The sequence below is a fragment of the Phyllostomus discolor genome, chromosome 3 (assembly GCF_004126475.2).
Source record: "Phyllostomus discolor isolate MPI-MPIP mPhyDis1 chromosome 3, mPhyDis1.pri.v3, whole genome shotgun sequence".
NCBI lineage: Eukaryota > Metazoa > Chordata > Mammalia > Chiroptera > Phyllostomidae > Phyllostomus > Phyllostomus discolor.
In genome coordinates this window covers 91,594,629-91,609,850 of record NC_040905.2, presented here as the reverse complement: position 1 = coordinate 91,609,850, position 15,222 = coordinate 91,594,629, and the positions used below count along the sequence as shown (strand labels likewise).

At 51.0% G+C, this 15,222-nt stretch overlaps 1 protein-coding gene and 1 long non-coding RNA gene across 2 annotated transcripts in view; both read right to left on the bottom strand.

Annotated features, from left to right (window-relative positions):
• Window positions 1-15,222, bottom strand: part of LOC114496469 (homeobox protein cut-like 1) — a 345,941-nt gene that overhangs the window by 11,241 nt on the left and 319,478 nt on the right. Inside the window, 3 exon segments of the mRNA XM_028511916.2 lie at window positions 3,266-3,530; window positions 10,201-10,389; window positions 13,819-14,121. Coding sequence (XP_028367717.1) covers window positions 3,266-3,530; window positions 10,201-10,389; window positions 13,819-14,121 — 757 coding nt within the window.
• LOC118499535 lies at window positions 126-3,156 on the bottom strand. Its single transcript, XR_004902031.1, has 2 exons — window positions 1,183-3,156; window positions 126-987 (listed from the first exon to the last, which is right to left on the bottom strand). It is a non-coding gene; the product is annotated as an uncharacterized LOC118499535 (long non-coding RNA).

The window sequence follows — 15,222 nt, the reverse complement described above, 5'->3', positions numbered from 1 at the left end:
GTCCTGACTGGGAATTGAACTGGTGGCCATTTGGTTGGCAGTCTGGTGCTCAATCCACTGAGCCACACTAGCCAGGACTATTGTATTATTTTCCATAAACAATTGTAAAACTACTTTTGCCCCACTCTGTATTATGTGCTCAAAAGATATGAGACATCCTCCTTCTTAGCCTAGAATTGTCTCTATGTCTATGAGGAATATTGTCTTCTGGTCTAGAAAGACCAGGTCCCAGGAGCAGATCTGGTTTTCATACAGGTCATGCAAACTCTCAAAAACAGTTTCTACAAATACTCTCAAAACAGTTTCTACAGGGTGGACCTGACCTTCCAGGAGACCAGGAGTGTTGTGGTATGTTATGCTGGCATTCCTGGTCCCATTCCTAGTAAATGGTCACTCTAAGTTACTTCCAATTTCTTTAGGGAAAAGGGTAAGAGGAAGCAAAGTTTTATTTTTGGCAAAAATTGATCCAAACATTATTCCCTGAGGGTTCCAGTGGGGCAGGAGAAAATAAATTCACTGTCTGCTGTTTAACTCCTGAAGAAAGAATGTAAGAGACTGCCTTCTCACTTAGGAATTAAGCCCATTCAGTGATGTGTGCTGAGTGAGTGCTGCTGTGTGCCAGACCTTGTGTGAAGCTCTGTGGGTAAGTTTTATTTGAGCCAAAAAGAGGACACACCTACCTGGGAGCAAGATTTCAACAGAGTGATGGCGTTCACTTCTCACCAGGCTTATTTTGTGGCGCGTTAAGTTGGCCTGCACTGGCATTTAAGAGAAGAGCCGAAGCCAGGGAGGCAGCACTTGCTCTGACTGAGTTAATGCTTGGCACTTTACCTCCTGGGTGACCTTAGGCAAATAACTTCAGTTCTGTGAGCTTTATGCTAATTCTGCATGGCTTCATGCTCACTTAAAAAAAGTCTATTTGAGCCAAAGAGGATACACCTCAAAGCAGGATCTCAATAGTCTGACGGTGCTGACTTCTTCTCAGACCTATTTTTTTTTAATTTTTTTTAAAAGATTTTTATTTATTTATTTTTAGAGAGGGAAGGGAAAGAGAGAGAGAGAAATGTGAGGTTGCTAGGCGGCCTGCAACCTAGCCATGTGCCCTGACTGGGAATCGCACCTGCCATGCCTGGGTCGCAGCTCACGCTCAATCCACTGAGCTACGCCAGCCAGGGCTCAGACCTATTTTGTGGCTTACAACATTCTCGTTCTTCTTTCAAGACCCTGCACATCTCATGATATTTTTCCAGATCTCCACAGCTGAAACCAGTCTCTGTCCTTTCCTCTCCCATAGCCCAGGCTGTTTTGTTGTGGAGTTCATTTCGAAAGAAAGCATTTATGAAGCACCTACTCTAGACCCAGACCTGAGCTCATTTACTAAGTTTTGACAGCCTATTGCTATTCTCCATCTCTCCCCTTTCTCTGTTTTAGCCAAGGGTGTAAACTGAGTTTGCTTTTCCACAATGACCCACTGCCCACCATGTGGTGGGCATCACCATGGTTGTCAGGAGGCCAGCAGGATGAGTGACAGCAGCTCAGAAACCAGAAGAGAGAATGCCCTGGACAGGAGGCAATGATGGATACTCAACTGAAGCCTGAAGGGGAATCTTAAGAAAAAGGTGGCCCCAGCAAGACCAGGGGAGATGGTTTTGGAGATGTTTTGTGTAATTAGTAGCACCTTTACCCAGATTTCAGTAATCTACAGCTTCATGCACTGTTGTCCAGAGTTATAACACCTGCATTAATATGGACCTAACTTGAAATTACATATTCAAACGCACCTTTGGGTCTAGAAAGTGAAAATGGGGTGACATAATGCCTGGCAGGGAGAGGCTCCGGTGAACCTCTGCCCACACTTCCAGTCATTTTCCTCCACCTCACTTATTCACTACTGTCGAGGTTTCCTTCCATGTAGCGGGAGCTCCAATATTGTAACTGCTGGCCCCACTTTGCCTGTTTTTGTCTGATTGGTAAATGATGACTAAGCTGGTTATGCTCAGCTCACGTCCGTTCTTTGTCCTCACGGGAGCTATCCCACACATGGGGAGGCCTGCCTGGGGCCAGTGCTGCCACAACGGGTAGATCTGCGTGGATCTAGGGGTCAGGTAGCAGGTCTATCTGGCTCTCACACTAAGCTTCAACTGTTAACTTAGCTTTTTTTTTTTCTTTTAGCAGTAAAGGTGCTATTTGGCTCCCATCTAATATTTAAAAATTTTCCAATTTGTTCAGAACCGGAGGTTTTATTGGGCCCCTTCAGAAGCGCCAGCAGAACCTGTCAGATGAGGCAGGGCCCAGTCAGAGACACAACTCCTCCCGCTGTCCTGGCCCCTGACTAGCTGTGATCTGCTGCCTGCCACTTGTTTCAGGTGAGTAACTGAGGATCTTACCCACACTAGCTCCTCGTCACTTTGGTGTACTGATCCCTAGAGAAAACGATGTTCTGATGACAACTGGCAATGGAGATGACCCCTCACAAGACATGAAACAAGCAGGAATTTCCATCAGGCCCCTGGAAATTCTTGGTTTCTGGTGGTAGGGAGTTTGATTACAGCTATGATCAATAATTCATTATCTTTCAGTGAATTTCTGTGATCTAATCCAAGCATGTCACCTCAGCTTACTCTGCTCTACAAGGAGAGCACTCAGCACCCCCTACTCCCTTCTGAGTTTTGTATTTGCACCTGTAGGATGCTGATCACACTATGTGCAGGATCATACAGTTGTGAGGATCAAGTAATGCAGTGTTGGTTAAAACACTTATTTCAGTGTCTGGAGGTCTAGTAGATGCTCAATAAATCTTCATTCGCTTGGAGCTTTCCCAAAAGAAAGCGTTTTACACTACTGAATTTATTTAATCACAAAACTAATAAAACTAATTTGGAAAACGATATAGTAAAAGACCCCGAGAAAGCACTAAAAAAATCACTTAAGAAATGTCCACTGCTACAGAACCATGAATGCCTATACTGTCCCTTATTAAATGATATAAATTAGAGGGAATTTTTGGGGGTCCTAGATGTGGATTTTCTCTAACCACATAACCCCACCTCTTTGGAGTTAGGAAGGCCAATAGAACAGCGTAAAAACCCATCCGGCTAACCAAACCACTGAGAAGTAACCAAGTTCTCAGTCCCCAGTATGCAGGGCGCACTGAACATCATTCCCGTGGACCCTTATCAGCCACGCTCTGCAGGACAGACTCCTGCGCAGGGCTGCAGCCTGTCCTATGGGAGCAGGGATTGCTGGGCTGAGAGCAGGGGCACACCTGTAATTGTGGAACCAGTTGATGACAGTGCTGGTTTTCAAGTTGAGCTGAGTGGCAAGTTCTTCGATGGTTTTTGGTGACGGGTATGGCTTTTGCTGATATGCTCGTTTCAGAGCTTCTTTCTCTTCAGGAGCCAGCACCACACGGGGTTTCTTCAGCTGGTGCTGCGGCTGGGGGCTCGCACCTTGGCTGTAGTCAATGCCGACGGAGGGGGGCTCGCAGGGCTGACTGTCGCTGACGGAGCTGTGTCGCCGCTTCATGTAGGCTGAGGAAGAGAAAGAGAGGTCAGACTCAGGGGCAGGCCCAGCTGAGAGATCTGTCCATGCCCCTGGCCCCACAGTACACGGTACACCCCTGGATTGAGATCACAAGATTGTGGCATCAGGCTGTTCTACCCTGCTCTTCCAAGAGCATCTCAAAACATGTGCACTAAAACCACTCTGAAACCCAACACGCGCTCAAGGAGGACCGGCTCTGCTGTAATGGGAGGCTCCCACCTAGCCCTGCATCGCTGGCAGTTCAGTGTGGGACACAGACAGGTGCACAGACAGAGGACCCCAGTAGGGGAACCGAGGGGAGGCACGCAGGCCAGCCTGGGGAGGGCCGGGGAAGTCTTCTCTGGACAGATAATGTTTAACCCGAGTCTTGAAGGGCAGGGAGGGGTTAATCAGGGAATATAGGTAATGAGGTAGAAGGAGGTGCAAGGCTGCTGCATAAAGCGGGAGCAGCATGTGCAGAGGCGCGGAGCCACACGACAGCACGGTTAAGGTGTGCTGTGTGTGTGCAGGCGAAAGGGGCACTGGTGCAGGAGAAGCTGGCCGACTCACGGCTGGAGAGACGGGCAAACGGCAGGACAAAGGTTGGACTGTGTCTTAAAGGCAGTGGAAAGAAACAAAAAGATTTTCATCAAAGGGATGATGTGATCAGCTATGTTTCTGAAAGGCTGTTCTGGCTACACTTGGGAGGGAGAGGGCTAGAAGGCAGGAAGTGATAAAGAGCTGAGATAAGGCAGCACTGACGGGGCTGGGAGAAGAGCAGGTGGGTGGTGGAGATGTTAAGGGGTAGAACTGACAGGATTTGGCGGCTGATTCAATGAACTACACCAGGGGTGTCAGACTCATCTTCACCGGGGGCCACGTCAGCCTCGCGGCTGCCTTTAAAGGGCAAAATAATTTTATGGCTGTGTAAATGTGACTACTCCTTAACTGTTAAGGAGATGAAATTACATTCAGCCCTTTGAAGGCAATCGTGAGGCTGATGTGGCCCCCGGTGAAGATGAGTCTGACACCCCGGAATAGACAGAGGGGAGCTGAGGGTGGCTCTCTGGTCTCAGGGGGATGAGGTGGGTGGTGGTATCTTTGGGTTAGGCACCAGGAAAGGAACAGATTGAAGGGATAAGATGATGGTTTGTCTTAGAGGTGTGATGTCTGAGGGTCCTCTGGGCCCTCCACATCGAGATGCTCAGTAAGCAGTTGGGTAGGTTGGTATTAAGCTCAGAAGCTAGTCTGGGCTAGAGAGAGGAATCTGGACCCACCTAAATAGAAACGGCAGTTGAAGTCAATGGCATCATCGAGACAGAGAAGCGCTGAAGACAAGGGTGTGGAAAACAGCCACATGCAGGGACCCTCCCAGGAAGCAGCGGCCACAAATGAAATGGGCGGGAGGAAAACCAGGAGACAGTGGTGGCGGGGGGATGAGTGGAGGGTGAGGGTCAACAGCATCCGTGCTGCAGAAAGGACAGTCTGACAGGGACCCAGCAGGTTCTGTGGGTTTAGTGACCAGGAGGTGACTGGGGACCTTGGCGAACAGAGAGTGGGGCTGTGGGAGCAGCAGCCGGACTGCGGTAGGTCTGACAGGGAATGGGAGGTGAGAAGTGAAGGCAGTGAGAATGAATTACTGTTTTAAGAAGCCTAACCATAACAGGAAAGAGACAGACAGGATGGCTTCTAGAAGGGAAATCTCGGATTGAGGGTAGGTCTCTATAAAAATGAGAGAACGCTGGAAAAGCTCTGAGCCGAGGGGACGAAGAAAGCTGGTGATGGGGGTGAGGGAGATGACAGTCGCTGGAGGTGCGCAGGGACAGGCGGAGACACAGAGAAGCCCACAGGGGCTAGTGGGGCAAGTCCACGGCCTTTGCTTTCTCTGTGAAGCAGGAAGACAGGAGAAGGGTGGTCTGAGGTGACGGGAAAGGAGTCTGGTGAGTGGAGGAGTTGTGGGAGAGGGTGGCAGGGGACGGTGGAGAGGGATGGCTGGGGTGGGGAGAGAAGACAGAGGACCCCAGTGATGCTGGAGACACAAATCTGAGGGGGCGCCAGCCCACAGGGTCTGGGGTATTCTCTAGCAGGCCCCAGATGCCAAGGAGGATGGGTGGAAAAAACTGGCAGGGCACTAACCCACGGCTGGGAGTTGTGGAGGGACGAGGACAGAAAGGTGAGAGAGAGACAGTGCCACAGCCCGAGAGCAATGAAGTGACGGATCACGGAGCCTGGGACGTCTGAGGAAGGGGCTAAAGGCAGCGGAGGCAAACTGATGGGGAAACGCGGAGGGGTGTCTGGGGGCCAGCCTGGGTGAGATGGAATGAGCAGGGAAACATGGAAAGATGGAAGGACAGTGGAATGTGGTGAGTGCGGTATCTGAATTTAGGCTTTGAGAGGTAGAATGATTGTGGGTGATAACAAGATTTGGGGAACATCCGAGGGTCGAGGAGGTCAAAGAGCTTGCAGCCCGGGTGATATACAAGTCAGATGGGTCCTAACATCTTCCCGGGTGAGGCAGGATGTGACCACGGAGAAGATCGTAATCCAGGGGCCACGGTGAGAAGGTGTCGAGTGAGCAGGAGGCTGGAGGCGATGGAGATGAGAAGGGGCTTACAGTAGAGCCTGCTGGGAAGAGCTTCGGGGAGGCGGGTCTGACAGGAGGAGGGGGACCAGGGGCAAGAGCAGGGCACAGGAGAGCAGGCCAGCACAGAAGCTGGTGGCGAGGGGACTGCATGTGGAGATGCCGTGTGTGTTTTCACTGTGGAGTAACGGTTGGGAGGGGCGGTGGGGAGTGGGCCGGCTGTGACAGGCTCAGGGGCTCAGTGTGTGGCTCTTGCCTGGGGATGTGCCGAGTGGACTATGAAAGAAACAGGAGGCGATTCCTGGAGTTCAAGTTCTCTTGGTTCTGTCAGTACTATCTGGGCATCGCCTGCTCTGCTTATTGTAACACGTCAGTAATCACTGACTAAGCTTTTCACACAAATAAATCATCCACAGTGATCTTTCTAGTGGACTAGTAGTTTGGACTATGGTCTAAAAAATCTTTAAAACTTCTTTTTTTCCATAAACAAACACCTTTTTTTAGAGAATTTTTTAAAAGATTTTATTTACCCATCTTTAGAGAGGGAAGGGAGGGAGAAAGAGAGAAAGAGAGAAAGATCAATGTGTGGTTGCTGGGGGCCGTGGCCTGCAACCCAGGCATGTACCTTGACTGGGAATCGAACCTGCAATGCTTTGGTTCGAAGCCCGCGCTCAATCCACTGAGCTACACCAGCCAGGGATTAAAACTTCTTAATACTAATGGAAGATGGGGAATAATATTATTTAATTCAAATGGTACGTTGTATTAAGAGTGGCAGTATCATCATCAGCAGCTAACATTTATCATTAACCATGACAGTTACACAGTGGGAGAGACCACTGTCAGCCCTTTGTACAGATGAAGGAACTAAGGTTGGCTGAACGACTTGTCTGAGGTCACATAGGTATGAAGTGGCAGCACTGAGGCCTGGCCTCACATTCCCGGAAGCACAGGCTGCCTCGCTCAGTGGCGGCCCCCGCTGGCTGTAGTGTGGGAGGGGGGCCCGGGGCTGTGTCTGTGGGAGCCACCGACAGCCAGGAAGTCACCCTTTGGCAGCACTGACAGACGGGTCTCCAATGTCTCAGGAGTAGACTACGAACTGTCGAGGTGCATCTGTACCCTCCAGGGAGAGGAGCCGCGCCTGTGAACTAGTGGAGGCTGCACACGCATGTGTGTCCGTGTGCCTGTAACTGTGTGCGCAGGTTGGTTCAAGGATCATCTCATGAAGGGAACACAAAGCAGAAGGCAGACCAGGGTAGAGAAAGGTTTCTAGAGAAGAAAGGAAGGACAGAGGCAGGTAGGCAGCGTGATAAAAGATTCAAGCTAAAGGGAGAAGCAAAGCCTCATGGGAGAGAAGGGAGCACAGTGTGTGCATGAAGCCTGGTCTGGACAACCTGGTGTGGAATTATCAGTCTAGGCCAGAATAGTAGTACAACTTCTTTTCATCGATTTTAAAGGGACAGGTATTATTTTAATAACTACCATTTACTGAGCACTTACGTGTGCTGGTCATTATGCTAGGTACATTCGTTCTAATCCTCACAACCAGAAAAGGTTAGCATTATCACCCTCACTTTACAGATGTAGAAACTTGGGCTGGGGAGTTACCTAACTTGCCATTTTATTATTATAACTAGGAAACAACTGAGAAGGCCAATTGCCATCCCCCAACCCCCAAATTAAAATGACAGAGTTAAGAGGTTAGAAAGAAATGAGCCTGGTCTGTCCGGCCAGCCCCATCCTGGCAGGCGGACGACCAGCAGTCTGCGGAGATCATGGGACGCACTGCGCCCCAGGCTGCTGCTGCTGAGTCTGAGGGGTCAGGGGCCTTGGTCTCCCACTGGGGCTGCTGAAGGTTCCTCTAGTGAGCATCCCCACTAGGGAGAGAAGACAGTGGGGCCACAGCTGCTTAGGGACCTTGGGATGTGAGGAGGGCCGGGCCCCACTGAAGCAGTAACCCTTCTGCAACACAAGATGGCGCCCAGAGCCCGTGCTGAAGGAGGAGTGGAAACCTTCCCCACAACCCCTGGCGAATCCTAGGATCTATTTCTGGGGGATGAGGTCCTTTTCCACTGACCCAGGAGAAGAAATACACCGGGGAGTGTCGGAAACAGGGCTCGACTCTGCTGACGTCTGCAGCAACAGGAGGCTGCTCAAGAGGTGGCTTTCGGGAGGGCTGGCCCAGACGTGCAGACCTGCCCCTGGATGAGGGAGCTCCTGGCGCTGAGCAAGCCCAAGGAGGAAAGGCAGTGTCCTTTGACAGCATGCAGAACACTTTAAAATTGCCTGGGTGAGCACTGATAATTGCTGAAACTCAGAGATGGAGATGTTGGGTTCATACGCCATTCTTTCTATTTTTATGTTTGAAATTTCCCATAACAAGAAGTTAAAAAACTTTGGGGGGTGCTGTGGCACCAGTCCTTGGGCTTGCAGCACTGCCTCGAGTTGCCTGAGAGGCTGTGGCCTGTTCAGAGCCTTGCTCTACACACCTGAGGGCAGAAGCCCACCGGAGGGTCCCAGGTGGGCGGAAGGCTGCTGCCTGGGCACATGGTCCCGTGTGGTAGGCACTCAGCTCCCGGCACAGAACGTATCTGAGAGCGTCAGCTTTGAATCTAATAGCCCTGAGTCTGGATTCCTGCTCCGTACTTATGCCAGCTCTCAAAATCAGGAAAGTTTCACCCTGGCTGCTATGGCTCAGCGGATTAAGTGTGGGACTGAGAACTGAAAGGTCGCAGGTTCGATTCCTGGTTAGAACACATGCCTGGGTTGCAGGCCAGGTCCCCAGTTGGGGTGTGCGAGAGGCAGCCAATTGAGATTTCTCTCCCTCTCTTTCTCTCCCCCTTCTCTGAAAATAAATAAATCAGGTAAGTTTCATAATGCCAGAAACTCATCTCCCCCAGATAATGACATCTGTATGGAATGTGTGGATTAAGGGAAGTCCCAGCACAGCGCCTGGCACCCAGGAACTGGAAGCATGTACTGTGATACAAGAGCCAGTCCACGAGTTCCTAGGGGAGGTATCAGAGACCCTTGCTTCTTTTTGGAGCTCCAGCCCTTTTCCTGGTTGAATGGGAACAGTGATGCTTGGCAGGTGGTGAACAGCAGCCTCTCCTGGTGAACGCAGGGGATGCAGGCCTGGGCTCAGAGGAGCTGGGGGTGAGGCCAGGGACAGCCACATGGGTGGTTGTCGGGCCAACTCCTCTGCAAAAGCTGGTTTAAGGAAGGCAGTCGCAGGCCAGCAGCTGGTACCAAATCTCCACATCCAAGGGATGTGAATTCAGCCACTGAGTTCACAGTACTGCAGCTGAGTGACCCAGGACTGCCCCTCTGAGGGGAGGACTCACTAGTGAGAAGCAGCAGTAGGAGTGAGTGCAAACCGTGAGATGGAATGGGCATTACTTTTCCACCACCACGGAAATCCTTCAGAATTCCTCTGGTGCTGTAGCCTCCAGAGTATAAGGGAAATGCCGCTCAACACACTCGAGAGGGTGCAGAGGCACCGGAGGGGAGTGTGGTGCTTAGCCCTCTGGGAGGCCATGTCCTCTATGGGCGGAGACTGTAAAGTCACAGCAGAGCTGTTCTGGCAGGAATTTGCTCTGGCATTTTCCAGGCTGGGTGACCTTAATGGAGGCACCTAACTTCTCTGAATCCGAGTGTCCTTATCTACAAAGGCGTTTATTAGTGATCTCGCCAGTAATATAGCATGAAAGCCCCTGGCATGTGGCACATGCACAGCAATGCTGAGATATCCCGCTCACCCACAAGACGAAGGACAGCAAACACAAGCCACCACTAAGTGCTGGAACTCATTTCTTGGCGACCTTCCTCTCCTGAGAGAGGAAAAAGGGCACACTGACCATCAGGGTGGCTATCAGAAACTGTCCAAGTGCTCCCCAATGCTCAAATGTCCTTGAGTTAGGGCTGCCAGGTAGCAAAAGACACAGATCTTCTCATCCTTGGCGGATGACTGTCAAAAAACCCTCTGCCCTGCCTTACAGCCCATTGGTCATGGATCGGTGTCCCTCCTCAGCTCTGCACACAGGCTTTGAAAGAAACAGCGCATTTATAAATGGGAAAGCAGCTGGCCAGGCAGTTACCTTTCTTTTCCATCCGTTTCATGTCCATCAGCTTCTCCACGTTGTTGGGGTCATTCAGCCATAGCTGCATTCGGACAAAGGGCTCCCGCCCCTTCAGGCTGAGCTTGTGCCAGGGCTTTGGGCGAGCGAGGAGGTCCGAGACGGAGCCTTGGGTGAGCCCTAGAATGGTCTCCCCAAATAAGCGCTGACCTAGAGAGATAAAAAGAACCAAGAGAGATGTCATCATTGAGACCCAGGCATCTGGAAGGATAAGTATGTGTCAAGGTTAAAATCAGACACAGGGTTTAAAGACCCAGAGTCTGGTCAGCTGGGTCTCGGCTTGGGGCATGCACTCTGTAGAAGCATTTCTTCAACCGGACTTGTGACAAACTCCACTGCAGACACAGTCAGTTTTGCTCTCGCATTCTGCTGATATACAACCATGTTTCTGTCAGAAAGCCTCAGGCTTTGGATAAACTGAGGCCTGGATAATAACACCTGCTGCATTTATCAGAGGGGGTTAATCCCAAATCCAAGCTCGGGAGGTTTAAGTAGCACACGGGGAGATCTCTCTTGTACAATCTCAAACCACAGGGCTGTCTGCACCAGCTCCTTTCACGATTTGCAAGGTTATGAGGACCTGCTGAGAAAACAGGCCACTTGGCCCAAGGTCACAGCAGGAAAGAGAAGGAGAAAGAGCTCCTCAGCTCTGTTTTTCTGAAAAGCAGGCCATTTTCAATTCTAAAGTCTGTCCCCACAGTCTAAGCTGCCTCTGCTGCCTGGAGCTCAAAGTGCCTTTTCTGGATGCCTTTCCCCTGGGGCCATGGTGGGCAGCGGGCTCCCCAGGCTGATCAGAGGGCGGACCGCTCTGGAACGCACAGGGGAGTGCTCATCAGAGGCTTAAAAAGAAAATTTCTCTTCTCTGAGAGCCACTCAGCTGCAGGTTAAGAGGAACCACCACTTTTAAAGATACAGATGTGAATCAGGTACAATTAGAATGACCTGATGGGACAAGTTAAATGGACAGGACTCATTAGGCAGAAATGGAGACTGGGATCAGAGAGGCCAGAGTGTGGTCCTGTGGAGCCCACGATATGACGGCTGGGTGGAGGGGGCTGTGGACTGGCTTCCTCCCGCTGTGCCTCACGCCCCCCCCCCCGTCTGTGAGAGGGGAACACCATCCTCTGCGCTCGTGGGGCTGCTGTGGGACAACGGGGGAGGGCTGCCTTGTGAGAACCGGGGCTCCAGTCAAGTCTAGGGTGTGGAAGGCTCTGGACTTGGGAAATTAATTTTTTTATATCACTCATTTTAACTTAGAGACACATTTACTGAATTTGTAAACTTGTGGTTTCTCTGCTTTTTAAACTGTTAGTTGAGGCTACAAATGTCCCAAGCTTTTACCCATTTTTTGATGTGGTTGTGAAAATAAATTTTTCCTAATTCTCATCTGGCAAATGGATCTCATTTCATTCAAGAAGCTTGCTATGTTCAGGAAAGTGATATACAGCTAGTACTATTTGCTTGATACATCTAGTTGTATGGGAAAAAATCAAGTGATTTCCCTTCCTTCCTTCCCTCCCTCCCTAGAAACAGGGGGAGAGAAACATCGATGTGAGAGAGAAACATTTATCGGCTGCCTCTTGTATATGCCCTGACTGGGAACCAAACTTGCAACCCAGGCATGTGCCCTCACCAGGAATCAAACTGTTGACTTTGCTTTGTGGGACAACGCCCAATCAACTGAGCCATACTGGTCAGGGCTCAAATGCAAAATTATTTGTATTAGTTTTAGAGGTTTCAGAGCAGTGACTCTTGATTGTTTTTGGGTCATGGACCTATTTGAGAACTGGAAGAAAACTACACATTTTGCATTTGATTTCAAGAGATTGACAAATGAATACCCCAAGATCCCAGGCCAAAGGTTAAGAGACTGTCTTAGTTGACTCTCAGTTAAGGGTCGTCTTTGCTGCCCAATTCAGCTGTAGTCGGGCTCCCTCTACATTTATTAACTCATTAAGAGATTCCAACAGGGGAGGTAGCCCCTCTCCTGGAGAAGCTGAGACCAGTGACAGCGACCGTGGAGACCACTTCTCATCTCTGGGGCAAGGGTGACACTGCCATGGAGCCTTCTGGAAGTTACTGCTCAGAGGCTTACGTTATCTGTGTGGCATGAGAAGTTTCACCCCTCAGAGCACTGGTGTATGCTTCACAGTGTTTGAAAACGAAGTCCCACAAGCCGTGGTTGCGGGTGAACCTTGTCAGCTACAACTCTATCGCCAATAGGGGAAAGGGTAGGAGGCCAAGGAGGAGATTTTAAGGTTCATAATCTCATACCTGCGATCCTGCAACTTATCAGTGTTTGAAAATCAGAGTTTTCTTCAGCTGATGTTCAACCTTTATGTGCTATGCTATGTTCTACAAGGGAGCGGGCAGCAACACTCCGCCAGGCCTGCTTCCGCGGACTCGCCATAAAAGTTCAAGTAAGGTGGGGACGACACAAGTCCAGGAACCCCACACATCTTAGTATTCGATGGACATGTGGCGGGACTTGGCCATTTTTAAGTCCACAGCTAAGTTTTTATTTTTACAAACTAATTAAAAATGTTCTCAGTGGATATCCCTTCTCTCTCTTTCTGTTTCGCACAAGCAGTCGGGTAGAAGGCCTCAAGCAGACAAGTGGCCTGACCCCCAAGCTGTGAGGTCACTCTGCGAAATTTCCCGGAGCTCACGTCACCGCTTCTCCTTTCTTCCCCACCCCCTGGGGAAGACGGGCACACAAGGCCCCTCCCGACTGCGCCCGGCAGATTCTGAGAACTCCTGGGGGCCGCCTTAACCTGCACTGCAGAGAACAACACTCTTTCGATTGACTTCTACACCCGGGCAGTAAGACCGTCAGAAGTGTTTGGGGAGTGGCTATTTCTGCTGTCTGGATGCCCAAACCAGGAGAACCCCACCTGGTCAGTACTGTCCTGCAGGAGCAGGGTGGTCTGAAATGACTCAACACCCCAACAATCTCAGAGCTGCGGACACTCATCAGTGGTGCCACAGAGCCCTCCCCGAGAGCCCCCTCGGGCAGAGCACCACGGCTTGGGTGTGACACCCAGTGGGAGGCCCAGGGCCTGGAGCCCACCTCATGAGGCAGGAGGGATGACAGCAACAGACCATTAGCTGCCAGGCAGAGTGCTAGAAACTGCCGCTACTCACAACCCCACGGCGGGCACTGTTGCTCCAGTTTTATTGAGGGCTCAGAGAGCAGCCTGCTCAGCATCACAGACAGACACTAGTAGAAAAGTTAGAATTTGAACCCAGTCTGTAACACTCGTCCACCACGCCATCCAGATGCTGCTGGGCTGAGGCTGATCATGCCCAGCCCTGGTGTCCACAAGGATTTGGAGCCCTACTGGGCATTCTCCAATCAAGGTAGCTCGATTGACCGTCTGCACTGGTGCAGTGGTGAGGAGCTGGCTGGGACCGACCAGTGGAACTGTAGCATCCTGAGTGTCCATGACTCTGGAATGTTCTACGAATGTTTAAAACCTTTGCTGGCTCAGCCTGAGGCCCCTTCACCCATTCTTCCTAAGAACTCCAGCTGGACGTGACCTGCCACCCCTGGACTTAGCCGTTCAGAAGAGAACTTACCAAGGTTGTTGTCAGTCAGCACCTCCTTGACCCTCTTGGTTATTCCGTAGGTGTCCAGCTCTGGAGACATGGCTACCAGCTCTTGAATGCTGAGGGCTGAGTGTCCGGAGAGAGGCAGTGGGGTGGTAGGCTGGGAGTCTGAAGCAGGCGGGTCGCTGGGTTCTGGCGGTTTGCCGTCCTTACTTGTTTCAATGGCGGGACAGGGCTGCTGGACCAGTTCAGTCAAACTCTTCACCGATTCACTGGAGCTCATTGGTGATTCGGGCGCGGGGCTGCAGCTGGCAGAGGTCTTTGGCGTGCTTTCTGTAATTAAGGCACATGGAAAACCGAGGCTGAAAACCTTGTCACCATGTACACCCACTTTCCTCACCTAGGACAGTAAGTAAATGTCCTGTATAAGAGGAGTACAGTATGGCAATCTATGGATCTTCAAGAATTGTTTTATAGTTTTTTGGCCGAGGTATTAAAAAAAGTAGCAATAGAAGAGGAACTGCAGGTTTAAAGAAAAAGTTTCTGAGGACTCAGTACAGTTAGAAACGTGGCAGCAACCCTGTGCTGTCACTGTCGTGATCTCCCCTAACGCCGCCTCACAGCTCTCTAATGCGGAAGCACCTCGCCTACACTGTGACTCACATACCGATTTGTCCAGTTTCCCGGACAAAACAAATGGACATGTTATTTTACATGAGCACTGCCTATGATGTGTGGTCACCACAGTGATGACCCTTGACAAAGAGACCTGAAGCTCCAAGCTGGCCCCTGGCAGCCTAGCGCTGAGTCTCAGGGCCTCAGGCGGGTTCCCACTGTGACCCCCAAAGGCTCCCCCAGCCGCCAGACTGGAGGGAGCTGACAGAACAGGAGCGCCCGCCCTGCCCCCTGTCAAACCACAGGAGGTGCTTCTGAGAACCGAGCTGTGTCCGTGCTGCGCTGTCACCAGCACCTGAAGAGACGGGCCAGCACGGGCGGTCGGATCTCCACATGCTTCTTTCTTAAGAAGAGCCTTTGAACTGCTGTTGCGTGTGCCCACTGGGGAATGCCACCCCGAGCTCTGTTGGTGGGCGGTCCCTTCTGGCCTCTCTCTTAGTATCACTCTTAAAACCTGGCATCTATTCTAGTTTTGGGATATCTGGAATAAAGGCTTTTGGCTAGTTCCTAATTTTCAGATACAGAAAAAGACTGTGTCAGGAGGAAGTGCAAAGTGACACAGCACCACGGTTCCGCCCACAAGGTAAAATGTACCTTTGGCTCCGCGTCTGGGTCATCCCCCTCCGCCACCCCCACTGAACAAGGCACACAGTGAGACCGCACAGCACCACGTGGGAGGGGCCGGGCCCAGCATTGTCACGTGGACACTCTGGCCCCAGAGATGATAGCTCATGAGGCCAGGCCACTCAGCGAACATCG